This window comes from Pygoscelis adeliae, unplaced genomic scaffold (assembly GCF_000699105.1).
Source record: "Pygoscelis adeliae isolate BGI_AS28 unplaced genomic scaffold, ASM69910v1 Scaffold291, whole genome shotgun sequence".
In the NCBI taxonomy this organism is placed as follows: Eukaryota; Metazoa; Chordata; class Aves; order Sphenisciformes; family Spheniscidae; genus Pygoscelis; species Pygoscelis adeliae.
In genome coordinates, this window is record NW_008824063.1 from 841,513 (window position 1) to 854,716 (window position 13,204).

At 48.2% G+C, this 13,204-nt stretch overlaps 1 protein-coding gene across 3 annotated transcripts; it reads right to left on the reverse strand.

Annotated features, from left to right (window-relative positions):
• Positions 1-3,962: 3,962 nt before the first annotated feature.
• On the reverse strand, positions 3,963-13,043 carry PPIH (peptidylprolyl isomerase H (cyclophilin H)). Of its 3 annotated transcripts, none has more exons than XM_009334123.1 (9): positions 12,981-13,043; positions 12,349-12,372; positions 11,805-11,849; positions 11,322-11,364; positions 9,228-9,320; positions 7,585-7,672; positions 6,297-6,337; positions 4,925-5,013; positions 3,963-4,080 (listed from the first exon to the last, which is right to left on the reverse strand). In XM_009334123.1, exons 1-8 carry the CDS (start codon positions 13,031-13,033, stop codon positions 4,945-4,947), a joined length of 456 nt encoding a protein of 151 aa, XP_009332398.1. In that variant the 5' UTR covers positions 13,034-13,043; the 3' UTR covers positions 3,963-4,080; positions 4,925-4,944. The 3 variants fall into 3 exon arrangements, with proteins under 3 accessions (XP_009332398.1, XP_009332396.1, XP_009332399.1); XM_009334121.1 differs by having other exon boundaries at positions 3,963-4,083; XM_009334124.1 differs by lacking the exon at positions 3,963-4,080 and adding an exon at positions 4,687-4,838.
• Positions 13,044-13,204: the final 161 nt, after the last annotated feature.

The following is a 13,204-nucleotide window of genomic DNA, read 5'->3' on the forward strand; positions in this document are numbered from 1 at the left end:
GCAGCACGCGGAGGTCCCGAGCCCTGTGCCAGGCCTACTGGTGAGGAGGGGAAAGGGTCCGGGCTTCGCCTACAGAAATTTGGGACCTGGCTGAGGTGCTCCTCAAGCCCCTCCACGCTGCAGACGCCTGGCACAGGCTCTGCTCTGCGTTGCTCCCCAAGGAGCTCCTTTGATTGCACCTGCCTGGGCAGTTACTCAAGATAAACGCCTCCTAATTGAGCCATTTAAGAGCCAGGCTGTAGCCCGGGGCCAGAGGTCTCTTAAAAGTCTTGTCTTTAATTAGCCTTTTCCTAAGCATCCCATCCTTCCTTCCCAGTGGAGCTTCTCTGCCAGAGGGATGGGGAGAGACTGTGGGGCAGCTCCCCTTACCCTGAGCCCTTCTCCCCACCCAGGCAGCTGGGAAAGCACCACTGCTGGGTTCTTTGTCTTGATGGAGCCCTTCTCCAACGACCACCTCGCCTCCATCCCCTATCCTTCACCTTAGAGCGGCTCAGAGAAATCCGAGATCTCTGCTGGATTCCCCAGAGGGAAGGTCCAGGGGAAACCCAGCGTTCTTGTCCACCAAGTTATTTTCCTTGGGCACTTGAAAAATGTGGTTGTTCGCCAGATTCACAGCCCTGTCCTTGGCTATATCATTCCTCCCACGTAAGAGGAGGGAAAGGTTGCTCACCAGCAACCACCAAGAAGGTCTCTGGGAGCTGACCCGTTTGTCAATCATCTTTGCAACCAACGTGTATCCCCTTGGGATCAGCCCTTCCAGCGTCACACACAACTCACTGTCGATTTCCCCGTCCTAGCGTGAAGAACAGATGCCAGTTCCCCACATTACACCATGGCCAGGTGAGGGGCTCAGATGGGGCCAAGGTCAACCCACCACGACAACCAGCGTGGGTTTATGGACTTGTCAAGCTATCTTGGTAACTCTTCCATGAGATCTCCAACTCAGCTAACGAAGGAAAGAGCTTTAAAACAGTAGTACAATCCCGCAAGGGATCTGCATCAGAACTCTGAATGATATCAAAATTGGATGATGCTCAGTAAGTCAACTGAAAAATAAATCTTAAAACTATAATGGCAAATAGGGAACCCACCACGCGAGAGACCCTAGCGGGAGAAAACTGGGGAGAAAACTTCAAATCTCGGTGACGAAGCCTGTGAGGATGTCAGGGCCGTGCACCTATAGAAGAAAATGTCGGCCACTCAACAGCTAACAACGTCTTTTGTGGGGGCAACACCGCAGGGCCCAGAGGTTAATCTGATCCTCGGATGAATAAAGAGGCAATCTGAAATGCTGTCTCCAGCTGCAGCATCCACAGTTGGAGGAAGATGCTGGAGCTCGGAGAGAGAAGATCCGTCGTCTGCCCTACAGCAGGAGATTCCAGGACTTGCTACATACAACATAACTGAAGGGGGACTTCATCATTGGGGAATTGAATGCAAAAATGTGGTCTTTGAGAAAACTTTCAGCCAGCAGATAAGGAACAGCAAGATACATAAGCTGGAAAGCTGAAACTCTGCACATTCAGTGTCAAAGAGAAACTTAATGGGATATAATTAGCCATTGGAACAACTTTCAAACAGGTTGTAATGGATTTGCTGCTGTTAATTAATTTGGGGAAGCTCTGCGACCCCTGCTATGCGGGAAGTGAGACTAGCTGATCGCAGTGACATAAATACATCAGGCTGAGAAAGCGCTGCCGAGTGGACCCAGAAATAAGCTGGTTTCCCTGGTGAAAAAGTACAGTGAATTTGGGTACCTGCAGCCAGAACCGCAAACCTCAGCACTGCAGCTGGCAGGCAGAGATCCCTCGAGCCACCTCGAGCCGAGCTCCCGCCTAAACCCCATAGGGAAGGAGCATTGGACGTGTTTCCTGAGCAGGACCAGCAGCTGAGTTTCTCTCTTTTTGGTCACCTCTTAGCTCACAGCTGTTATCCAGGTCCGGTTTTCTCCCCCATATTGCGAATTTTCAACCCTCATCTCACAGGAAAGAGCCCTCTGCAAAGTCTTTTCAGGCCTGGAGAGGAAAGGGATGGCGTGCTTTGTGTTTCCTTCATCACCCGATGTTCTGCAGGTACAAGAAAGTGAGATGCCTTGGGCTGGAGAGAAGTGAGCACAAGTGTCCTCAGCAGCTGTGCAATCCCAGGAATGGAGACCCGGAAATCCCGACAGCCAGAGCCTGCTTCAAGGACTTGAAACAGCCATGAGATAAAAGAGCACACCAAAACATGCCCGCAGGACCTGTCAGCGCTTGCTATCTAGCACGGGGTAACGCACAAGCTAAGCGCGCAGACTGCACCTCCCCAAGACAGCCCCAAACAATACACTCCTGCTGCCCACGGATGGATGGGACGTATCCGGATGGGATGAAGCACCTGCACGTGACAGAACAGACTTCGTCCCAACTCCTTTACGTTTGATCTGCTGGATGAGAAAACTCACGCTGTGGCCCAGCCCCCGTGAGGGGTGCTTTCTTGTCCCCCAGCAGGGAGGTGAGCTTGCAACCCGATTCTGGGAGAAGAAAGTCAGTTTTTCCACCAACCTGCAGCCTCACCTGCGCTCTTTGTAACCACGCAGGATAAGGAGCCCTCATTTCTACTCCTACAGGATAATCATTCTCTGCTTCCCAGCCCAAAGCCCTGCTCTAATGCCCTTGTGGCACCCAGGTGAATTCCTGTAACACCCGTGGCACGCAACAGCCCTATGGCCTAGTGCTGCAATGTGCCAGGGGAGGCTTTACAAATGCTTGTTTACAACATAACTCGCCTCAGAGCCCAGCAAACTCATGGTGATGAAAGTCTGTGCCATACCCATTTCTTGTGCTTCAGTAAGGCTGCACATAGAAAGGTTCTGGAGATTCCCAAGATGCCAAGGACCTCTCTGCCAGGCAGCCTTATTCACCTGCCGAGTGAAGGAGCTGGTGGTGCACGGCCCTGCCATGCTCCTTTCACCCCTCCTTTCCCAGTTTGCAAACGCCCAGCAGCAATGCCCTTCAATACCCCGCGCAGTACCGAACCAGCTAGGGATAACGCACGTTGCTGAAGATGCCATAGCCCTTCTCACCTGAAGACGGATCTGTTCCCAAGCACGTTAACTGATGTGCACTGCACACATATTTAATGAAATTCTTTATTTACATTTCAAAACGTAAAAAAAAATATAGATGCCAATTATTAAATAATTTCAGGAGAATGTCAAGAGCGCGGATCTGGCCTGCGGAGAGGACTGGGGCAGTGGGGGAACTGGCTGGAGTTGGAACTGTTTGGAGCCAGCACCGGTGAAGGAACACTGAAACGAAGAAGAAACAGATCCAAAATGCTGGACAGCCGTTCCCAACTCATCCTACAGGAGCAAGACTGTGCAGTGACACTGGGTGCCGCTACAGTGATTTTCAAGTGAATGCTACTTGCTGCATGCACTAGCTCACGCCAACCCTGAGCTACAGAACCCAGGAGTCCTCCTGGGTCTCCATGCCAGGCATCTGCATCTACTTCTGAACTTAAAACCAACAGTGCCTGTTTCTCCTGGCTGATTTTAAAGCATCCTGACAAGTAACGGATTTAGCTGCCTGAAGTTGGCCGAGACGAATGCCGTTCTTGTCTACAGGCAGCCGAGAGGCAGCAGGGTGCAGAGAGGCAGTTCCCAAGACCTGGCTGGGAAGTAAGCAAGGTGGCACCAGCCTCATACCTAGAAATGAAAAGCTTCCAGTCTCAAGTTGGATGTTGGCCAGAGATCACGTACTCCAAATTGAAATGATCAAGTCTGGGCCGGAGGACAACCCTAAAGGGGACCGACCCACCAGCACCGGCCTGCCCATATGCAAGAAAGCCTGTCAACAAGGTTGTGCCCATCTTCAAAAGCCTATAAATGCCACCAGAAGTACCAGGGAAATGAAAGGATGATTACATTCCCTGTTGTCACTTCATCAAACAGGAAGAGCTCCCAAGAGTCTGAAGTGCTGCAGATCTGAAAGACTTTATTATGGAAGCGGGGACGTGTCTTCGTGGGTAATTCCAGATGTCTTTGGAAATCATTTAATGGAAGGTCAAAAATTGTGGGGATTTGCTTTTGTCAGTGCCTGCCTGCTGAAATTTGAAAAATCAGCAACCAAAAGGCTAATACAGCAGATTTTTGACAAGCTGCAGCCTGACACATTGAAATCTAGACAGATTTGTTTAAATGCTTGTGTTTTTTACGGTGAAGTGGGCGGACAAATGGAAACAGAATACTGTATGTTAGCCTGAGCTCTGTCTTGAGCCTATTAGTTTAACCAAAATGAAGCCTGAATGAATAGTAAATGCTGGAAACATCTCCGTTCCGATGAGGACAGCGGTATTTTTTCAAGTTAAGGTAAGACTATGTAACATGATAATTCCTTGGCCCTTCAATGGTGGCATCCATCCCGCACATGGATGCTCTGCCTTCTGCAGCAATCAGAGTTCACCAACCTGCAGGTCAAAGTGAAGCCCCCCACCCCCTAGACTGTCTGGGTAATACCAGCTGGATTCCTGTTGCAGTTCCCTTTCATCCACTGGTTTCTAAAGCCGAGGCTTCAAGGCAGCCTAACCCCATCCAAGGCAGCCTAACCCCATCCAAGGCAGCCTAACCCCATCCAAGGCACCCTAACCCCATCCAAGGCACCCTAACCCCATCCAAGGCACAGCTTCCACACCCCATCTTCCCCTTGATCGCAGCTGCGAAATCTTATCCCTCTAGCGCTGCCTTTGATGCCTGTGTAGCTCGGAGGGAAGCCAGTTCAGGGAGTTGAGCTGGCAAAAAACTAACGCTGTTAGAGAAGCATCTTCTGGCGTTTCACTGAACTGAGTCAGCTCTCTGCAGACTCAAATGAATGTGAAAATAAGTCAAGAGAAAAATAAGGAGCGGAGCAGCCCACAGTTCAATTGCACCGTGAAGACTGAGACTTACCACATTTCTGTTTCATTGCTTTACATTTCCCCACACTGAGAGATCACAACTGGCAGCTTGGGTTTGTTATTTGGACCCGTAGGCACGTTCTGGGGACAAACAAATATATAACATTAAACCTTATAAAAGCACAGCAAATCCAGTGAGTGACAGGTACTTGAAGACTGGCTAAGAGGTGTCTGTGCAACATCAGGAACAGGGAAATCTAGACACAGCTCTGAGTAACACAGAAGCACCATCATGCATTTTGGCAATGGACCCAGCCACAAGCCGGTGAACTCTCTCTGTGCGCAGAGGTTTGGGATGCAGACCAGACCCCGATCCTTTGAATGGGAGCAAAGGAAGAGAGCAAAAACTGGAGAGCTCCTCATGAGGCATCATGTCACTTGAGGCTGCTCTGGCTTAAATCTTTAAAGTTACTAATTACAGCTGCAACAAGCAAAGCAAACTTGTATTTGTACAGAAGGGGAATCCAAGTACGAGACAGTCACAAAGCAAGCCTCATTCCGAACCTCTCGTTCTGCTGGACTCGGCTGCTTTTTCATGAGTCACTCACTTCCTTTAATTTGCCTCTCACTGCAGTGATACACAAAGTAGGCCACCAAAAGCACTGATGGAAGGGTTGTGGTGTAAGAGGGCTAGCAACGCATGGGTTGTATCATGCTATACGGTTCCTTGCACGCGGCCTTTTCTCAATACCTAACAGCTGTCAGCTCTGTTTGTGCCCCACTTTTTGGATTCACTGATGGCAGAGGCCCTTGTGCACATTGTCCCATGCGTGTGCCATGAAGTTAGTGTCGGCTGTCTTGAAGAACTCACTGCTATTTGTAAAATCTACTCATCATCCTGCCATGACACCCAGTCACAACGTTGGTAGCAACCACCTTGAGCGTACTTATCTTCAGCTCCTGGAAGCCCATCAGAAGATTCATTTAATTTTTCTTATTAAACATGCTGATCACGGATCAGCAGAACTGATGATCTAGCATCCACTAAATAATCCCAGGCAATGGCACAGAAGGGATCTGCTTTACACTCTTGTCTGAGTTGCTGATGGAACAGCTTTTCAATTCAGCTTCCTGAACAAATGCAAAGCATTGCAAATAAAGCCACAAGAACACAATCCCCGCTCAAAGACTAACCAGCAAGCACGAGAGCATAGCATTTCTAAAGTCAATCTATATGACAGCCTTTGCCTCAACAGATTTCCTGCTATTTTATAATGATGACAACCGATAATACCAGTTATCAACACTGGTATTCCCTGGTATCCTGTAAACAGACAGCGGGAGAGAACAGAACAACCCTTGTTAATCCGCTACGTGACTTTCCAACGTGGACATTCACAGAGAAATAGGCGAATTCAACTTACTTCAATTTTTCTCATCACCAACAGCCCATCGACAATTTTACCTAGAATGAGAAAATGTATTCACTTCAATATGGCCAGCTTTCACTTTTGCTCCCCCCCACTCATCACAGGTGCATGAATTTTTGTTCCTCCTGAAAAGTCTTGTGCAGTGTATAGGTATTGGGCACTTCAGGGTTTGTTACTGATCTCTAAACTGATAAAGGAAACAATCCCTCTTAAAACATTTTCCACATTCAGGACAGATTAAGTGCATTTTCCCATTGCAGGGGTGGCACGTGTAGAAATCTAGGTTTTGAGACCTACCGCCACCAGCTGTGCTAAACTACAGCATGAACTACCTATCAACACCTTTGTAATGATGCAAAAAAGGGCAATGAACGATATCAGTGTTACTTAAGAATTGGAGGAAGTACCAAGTAGGACATCAGCTTAAAGGCTGGCCTTGAAATCCTACAGCTCTAAGATCATCGAGTCCAACCGTCGACCCACCACCACCATGCCCACTAAACCATGTCCCTCAGCGCCTCATCTACACGTCTTTTAAATACCTCCAGGGATGGTGACTCAACCACTGCCCTGGGCAGCCTGGTCCAATGTTTAACCACTCTTCCAGTAAAGAAGTTTTTCCCGATATCCAATCTAAACCTCCCCTGGCGCAACTTGAGGCCGTTTCCTCTCGTCCTGTCGCTTGTTACTTGGGAGAAGAGACCGACCCCCACCTCGCTACAGCCTCCTTCCAGGTAGTTGTAGAGAGCGATGAGGTCTCCCCTCAGCCTCCTTTTCTCCAGGCTGAACAACCCCAGTTCCCTCAGCCGCTCCTCATCAGACTTGTTCTCCAGACCCCTCACCAGCCTCGTTGCCCTTCTCTGGACACGCTCCAGCACCTCAACGTCCTTCTTGTAGTGAGGGGCCAAGTAGCAGTACATGAAAAGTTAGCAGATGTGGTTTCATAGAATTACTATCTAAAAACTCTGCTGAAAGCTCAGTCCTCTCTGACAGTGGAGAAGAAAGGTATCCCTTCACTCATCTGTCTGTCCCTTCTGCACTGGCACAAGGATTTATGTAGCAACACGACACACCCATCAAGGAACTGATCTGGATTAAAGCCAACCTGGGAAAAAAATGTTTCATTTCAACAGTGACCCATCTCAGTATCTGGCTGCACCGATACCTCTGCTAGCACAAGCGAGGGGGGAAGAACAAGCAGTCCATGGCTGTTTATTTTAGCAGCTGCGCCACAGGGACTGCCCGTGAGCTGGTACGCCAGGCCTCCGCTGCAGGTACTCACCAAACACAACGTGTTTTCCATCCAACCAGTCGCATTTGGAGCACGTAATGAAAAACTGACAGCCGTTGGTACTTGGACCACTGTTTGCCTGGGGGTTGAGAATGGCAAAATATGAAAAGTGTACAAATTAGGACTTCCCAAAACTGAAGGCAGATGCATCTCACATAGGAAAGAGCTGTTGCTCTAGATCTAGCCTAGCTTATTTTTAGCTTATTGCTACAGAAACCAAAGGAAGCAAGATATACATCTGCAGGAGAGTACCCTGTGCTGGGACGTGGCACGCCACCAAGTCTGGCCGTGCCAGTGTGTGCAAGAGCCACGCCACCAACTTTTTATTATACTTCTAAGAAGGCACGTTCAGCACAAAACTGTGCTGAAACGTGGGCTCTAGAGGATGCTCCTGAAAAAAGGCTAAAATTTTTGGCGATGAGTACTTACTGCTGCAGTACTGTCCTGGGGAAAACTGAAAGCCAGGAACCAGGGCAGAAAAAAAGAAGCTGTTTTCTGCTATTTGGAAGGTTTCCTCAGAATAGAAAAAAAACAGGTGTCTGTTCTGATGATCAGGATGAGAAAGGTAACGACCATAGTGGCACAGGATTCACAGGAACGGTGTCATGCAGATGTGAAATTTAATTCGCACCGAAGTGCAACACCCAGAGCATTTGTGCTCTGCTAAGAAAACATCTCTGCAACGCTTCAGTCCATTTCTATTTTTCAAAGCTCTTCTGACAACCAGGAGGTACTAAAGCATGTTTCTGTGCTGACAAGTGAACTGGGCAAGTTTTGCAGCTGCAGGACTGCACAGGACATGGTCACGTTGGATCTTTTACTCAATTGTTAGCCAGCTTCGGAAGGATCCAGCTGGGATGGACCATGGTTTGGCCCAGCAGAATGGCTCCAGAGCCACGCCACTTTAACACAAAGCTGGTAATACCAGCGTGGGATCCCTTCTCCCACACTACAGTACACTGTTTGCTTAGCTGTGTCGTGACACCTCTTTTGGGGCCATGTTTTGAACTGGATGAATAACTAATCCAAACGGTAAATGCCCAAAACAAGCGGTTTTAAGGGCAGGGCAGCTGAAAGAGCTGGGGAAGAAGCAGTTGTGGATAGGAACAGTGAAGCACTGGCTCCACTTGCGTTCTGTTGCAAAAGTCAGTGTATTGTTCCTACCAGACAACATGCAATGGTTGCAGTTTTTCCTACAATGTTGAACAGGAAGCGTGTGTTATAAAAGATACCATGGTAATGCTGCTATGGCTTTGAAACTCTCAAATCTCTTTGTTTCATCCTTGCTGAGGTCAGTGTTTGATAACAGTATCAGGGAAGAAAAAACACCACTGCTTGCCACTGCATGAAAACTGTAAGAATCAAGCTGTTCCGAAAGCTGATCAAACAAAGCCTGCCCCAGCACTCCAACAGGTAAAAAAGAAAGGATGCTGCAGGATCAGGACTTTTGTGTTACTTAACACATTAACCCATGAGTAGCCTTCTGACTAGTGGTTACAAAGCAGGTCTTTCAGACCTTGTATCCAATGGTGGAGATTTCTGTTGTCTGACAAATAATTTACACACTTAGGAAAAGGGCACAGAGAAAGTACCAAAAGCTTTTTAGTCTTATAATGTCATTATTTTATACTCACCATAGAGAGCAGCCCAGGAGCAGAGTGCTTCAGCTTGAAGTTTTCATCTGCAAAAGGACCCCTATATATACTGGCTACTCCAGTGCCGTCTCCCTGCGCGAGAGGTGCCCAGTCAGCCACAGCATTTGTTCTGTAGCATAAATTTAAAATCCCCAAGCAAAAGGACAGCATTAAACTCAGCCCAAAACAGATGCTGTACTACCAGCAGCAAACGCATTCAGATGCTTCATTTCTGAAGAGGAACAGCGACTGGTTTCTAACTACACAGTACATCGTTTGCCATCCATATGTTGGCAGAAACCCATGGAGATAGTACGGATTAAGTACAAGCCTCCCAGAGTGAGATGGAGGCTATAGATTGCTTGGTATGGACCCACCCGGACTTGGCAGGGAAAAGGGAGGGGACGTAGAAGTGTGGGCTGGTGTGACAAGGAAAGCAGAAGTGGTTGTGTGGAAAAAGTCAGCTGATGGTATGTTTACTTATTTCACCTTATTTTCTGTGACTTTACTGGAAACAGGGAAGTGATCTCTCTGTTCAGCAAGGACAGTTTCTAAAATACAGAGTTTCTGAATTTTTCTGCACTTTCTACCAAGTCGAGACATCTTGTACTTACTACAAGCCCTAGCACTCAGATCTCAAGACACTTGCAAATTAAAGCAGCATGGCCCGTAACAGCTGCGGATGGCAAGCTTTGACTGCTCACGAGTTTATAACTTTGCAGCAGCCGGACGCATGGTTCACACAGGACACCTAGCTTGTGGGATTGCTGAAAGGCCACCCTGCTCTTTAGTCCAGCGTTGCGGAGACACTCCTGTGTGATGCCAAAAGGACTGAGCAGGGACCCTTCAGTAGAACAGCCTTAAAGATGCTGCAGCAAGGAACCCTTCAGGGAAAGCTGCAGAAGCAATACAAACAGGTACCTCTGGCACAGCCAATTCAATTTACTATTCTGACAGCAATTTCCCTTTCTGTGTTGATTTTCCCTTTCTGTGTCGCTTCAGCCCCATTTCTTCTGCCTTGCTGCAACCTGTCTCCCTTCTTTGCCTTTCTACAGTATACATTCTTTGACGTATACATTCTTTATTAGGCCAAACTTAACAGGAAAATAAGATGCCAGTAATATACCGTGTGCAGCTCCACATCTTTTGCTCTGCCCTTGCGTCTTTTCCTCCTATTCTCTGTGGTTTACTTAAACTGTCAGCTCTGAGACAAGGAACGTATACCCTATCTTAGTGGTCAACGTGACCGTTCTTGCTCCCCAAGTGGCTTTGTAATAAGTGTAATTTATAAATTAGAAATACTGGTGCAATCTGTAATGCTTGTTGAGCTTCAGTGGAAGTAATAAAGCCCACTGGGACATTTGAGCAGCATCACAATTAGCGACTACCTAAAAACCTGGTGTGGCTGAGCCACCCGCTGTGCGGTCAGTTCTCTCAGTGACTTTCATACAACCAAGTTTTATAAATTTTGTATTAAAAAAGCTTTACCACCCCTCTCATATTTTGAAACACTTCCAGAAATGAAATAATTTTACTGGGTCCTAGGACAATGAAGAGACCCAGAGGTTCTCCAGCCTTCCGCATATACTCTGCTTATCCCCAAGTCAGAGCACGACCACCGCTGCGGCACAAAGTCTTTTCTATCTTGAGACAATTCACTAACAAAAAGATAGTTTTGATTTAAACTCTCTCTTGCACTAGATGCTTGGTTCTGTACTTAGGGTATCTCTCCACAAAGCTAGTAGAAATGCGCAGGGTTTCTTGTTTGGACAGGAGAAGGGGGAAGGACAACAGGGTAAAAAAAAAAAAACAACTCTGCAAGTTTGAAAAGCCTCTAGCTGTACTGCCATGCTTTTTTTAGAGAGGAAATATTTTGGGAAGGAGCAGGTATGCTCACCCAAGACTCCAGATTTGTTTTCAAGGACATTATAGTCTGTTGCAGTAAGATGGCAGCAATGCTATGAGGAAACCTCCAGTTACTACTGGGTACCTCAAGAGAGAGCCAACAGATCCCATACATCAGCACGGACCCTTGGAAACAGTTGCTGTAATATGCATGTAGGAAAAGTACAAAAGGAATATAGAAGTACATACGTTTACAAAGTCACCTCCTTGGATCATGAAATCCTTTATTACCCTAAAGAAGTAAAACAATACTTAGTTCTTGGTAGAAAAATGCCTCAAGAAGCTTAATATGTGATAAAAAGGAGTTCTGCCTCGTAGCACAACAAAAGTTATCAGGGTCTATGAATGCTACAGTCTAAAATCCACAATAAATATTAACAACTGGTTGCTAGCAGGTAATTTGGGACCCATCGCTGTTCGACCAGGGATAGCGATTAGGCGACACACGCCAGGAAACCATCTCTGACCTGGCACGCCAGGAACGGGGGACCCCTCCCACTGACCCCGGCGTACACGTCTGACAGCACCCCCAAGTCCCCCAAAGCTACAGAAGGACGGTATTAGCCGTGACCTACAAATGCCTCCCAGACCATTAATGCCTTTGAGGCAGGTCTCAAAACCACATCTAGCTCAGACCGCTATTTAAGTGCCAAACAAAAGCAGAAGAATTACCTGTGGAAAGTGCTTCCTTTATAACCTATAGGGACACCGTCTTTCCTGCAAGGAGATAAAAAGGAAAATCGTTGCAGCTTACTGCATATCCCAACACAAAACCCTCCCAGGAGTTGAGAGTCCCCAACGCTTGCCCTATACGTTAGTAGCTGCCCTGATATATAACCAAGCGCTGCAGCCTGGCTCTCAGCTATGAGGTCAAGGGAAACCTCGAGTGGGCTCTGCACATTAAATGACACGGTTACTTACAACATCCATACCATCATCTTAAAGGGATCCCACTGCAATCTGCAGCACGAGCAGGTGGGATGTGCAGGCACGGCTTTTCAGAGCAACCTGAGCATGAACAAAGTCATGCCCAAAAGGGAAAGTTTGCCATCTCCGTGACTGACCGAGCCTGTCACAATTCCATCAGAGCAGACTTCCGTAACTCTTTCGTTTTGCACTGGTATAGTAAGAAAAACTTCCAAGTGAGCCTTCTTCCTACTCACCCAGCCCTGTTTCTCTGAGTAGGCTACTGAAAAGGACACTATAACCCACTTACCTGAATTCACCCGTACAAAACTGCCTGGAAAACAAACAAGAGCAGAGCGTGAGCCACATCTGAACTCCAAGGACACAGAAGGCTGCATTCAGCGAACATGCACCGACTGTCGTGCAGGACTTGAAACGGGAACCGGCAGCAACTCCTCCCCACCTCCATTTCAAAACAGACTTCTGCACTTTCTGCAGTTGGGGAGGTCAGATATTTAAACATGAGAGAGGTTGTAAGAGACCGAACGTGCAGCAGGCACTGTGTTTCACAGAGAACGGGGTATATTCATTTCTCCCGTGGAAGTGGGATGTCCAAAGCGGTACATCCTTCAGCCAGTGGCAGAGAACTCTAACGTGACGTTAAGGCACTGCCTCTTATAAATGCACCGAGCGTATCAGAAGCTCCACAGAGGGAGCAGAGAGGGACTGGAGTCCGCCACCCTCCAGCCAGATGGGCTCCCCCGAGGGATCAGGATGCTGCACGGTCGGTCACATCTCTCTGGGAACAGGGAGAGGAGCAAAGCAGGTGCAGCGGTTCTGGGGGGCAGGTAGTCACTCTGCCACCAGAGACATTCCTGCACCATAGAAAGCCTTCGCAGCCCGGGTCCAGGCTGAGCTGCAGGAACGCCGGCTGCTCCTTACCTGAAGTTCTCTGCCGTTTTGGGTACAACGTCGGCGAACAGCTCAATCTTCATGCGGCCGACCTCCTGGGGAGACGGTGGCCGGGTCAGCCTTCCGGGCCCTACTCACACACGCCAGCCTCCCCACCTCAGCACCCGGGGAACTCCCACAAACTCAACCTCCCGCTGCACCCCCCCACCCCTGCAAGACCCCTCCTGAGGCAACCTTGCACCCCTTCACCCCCC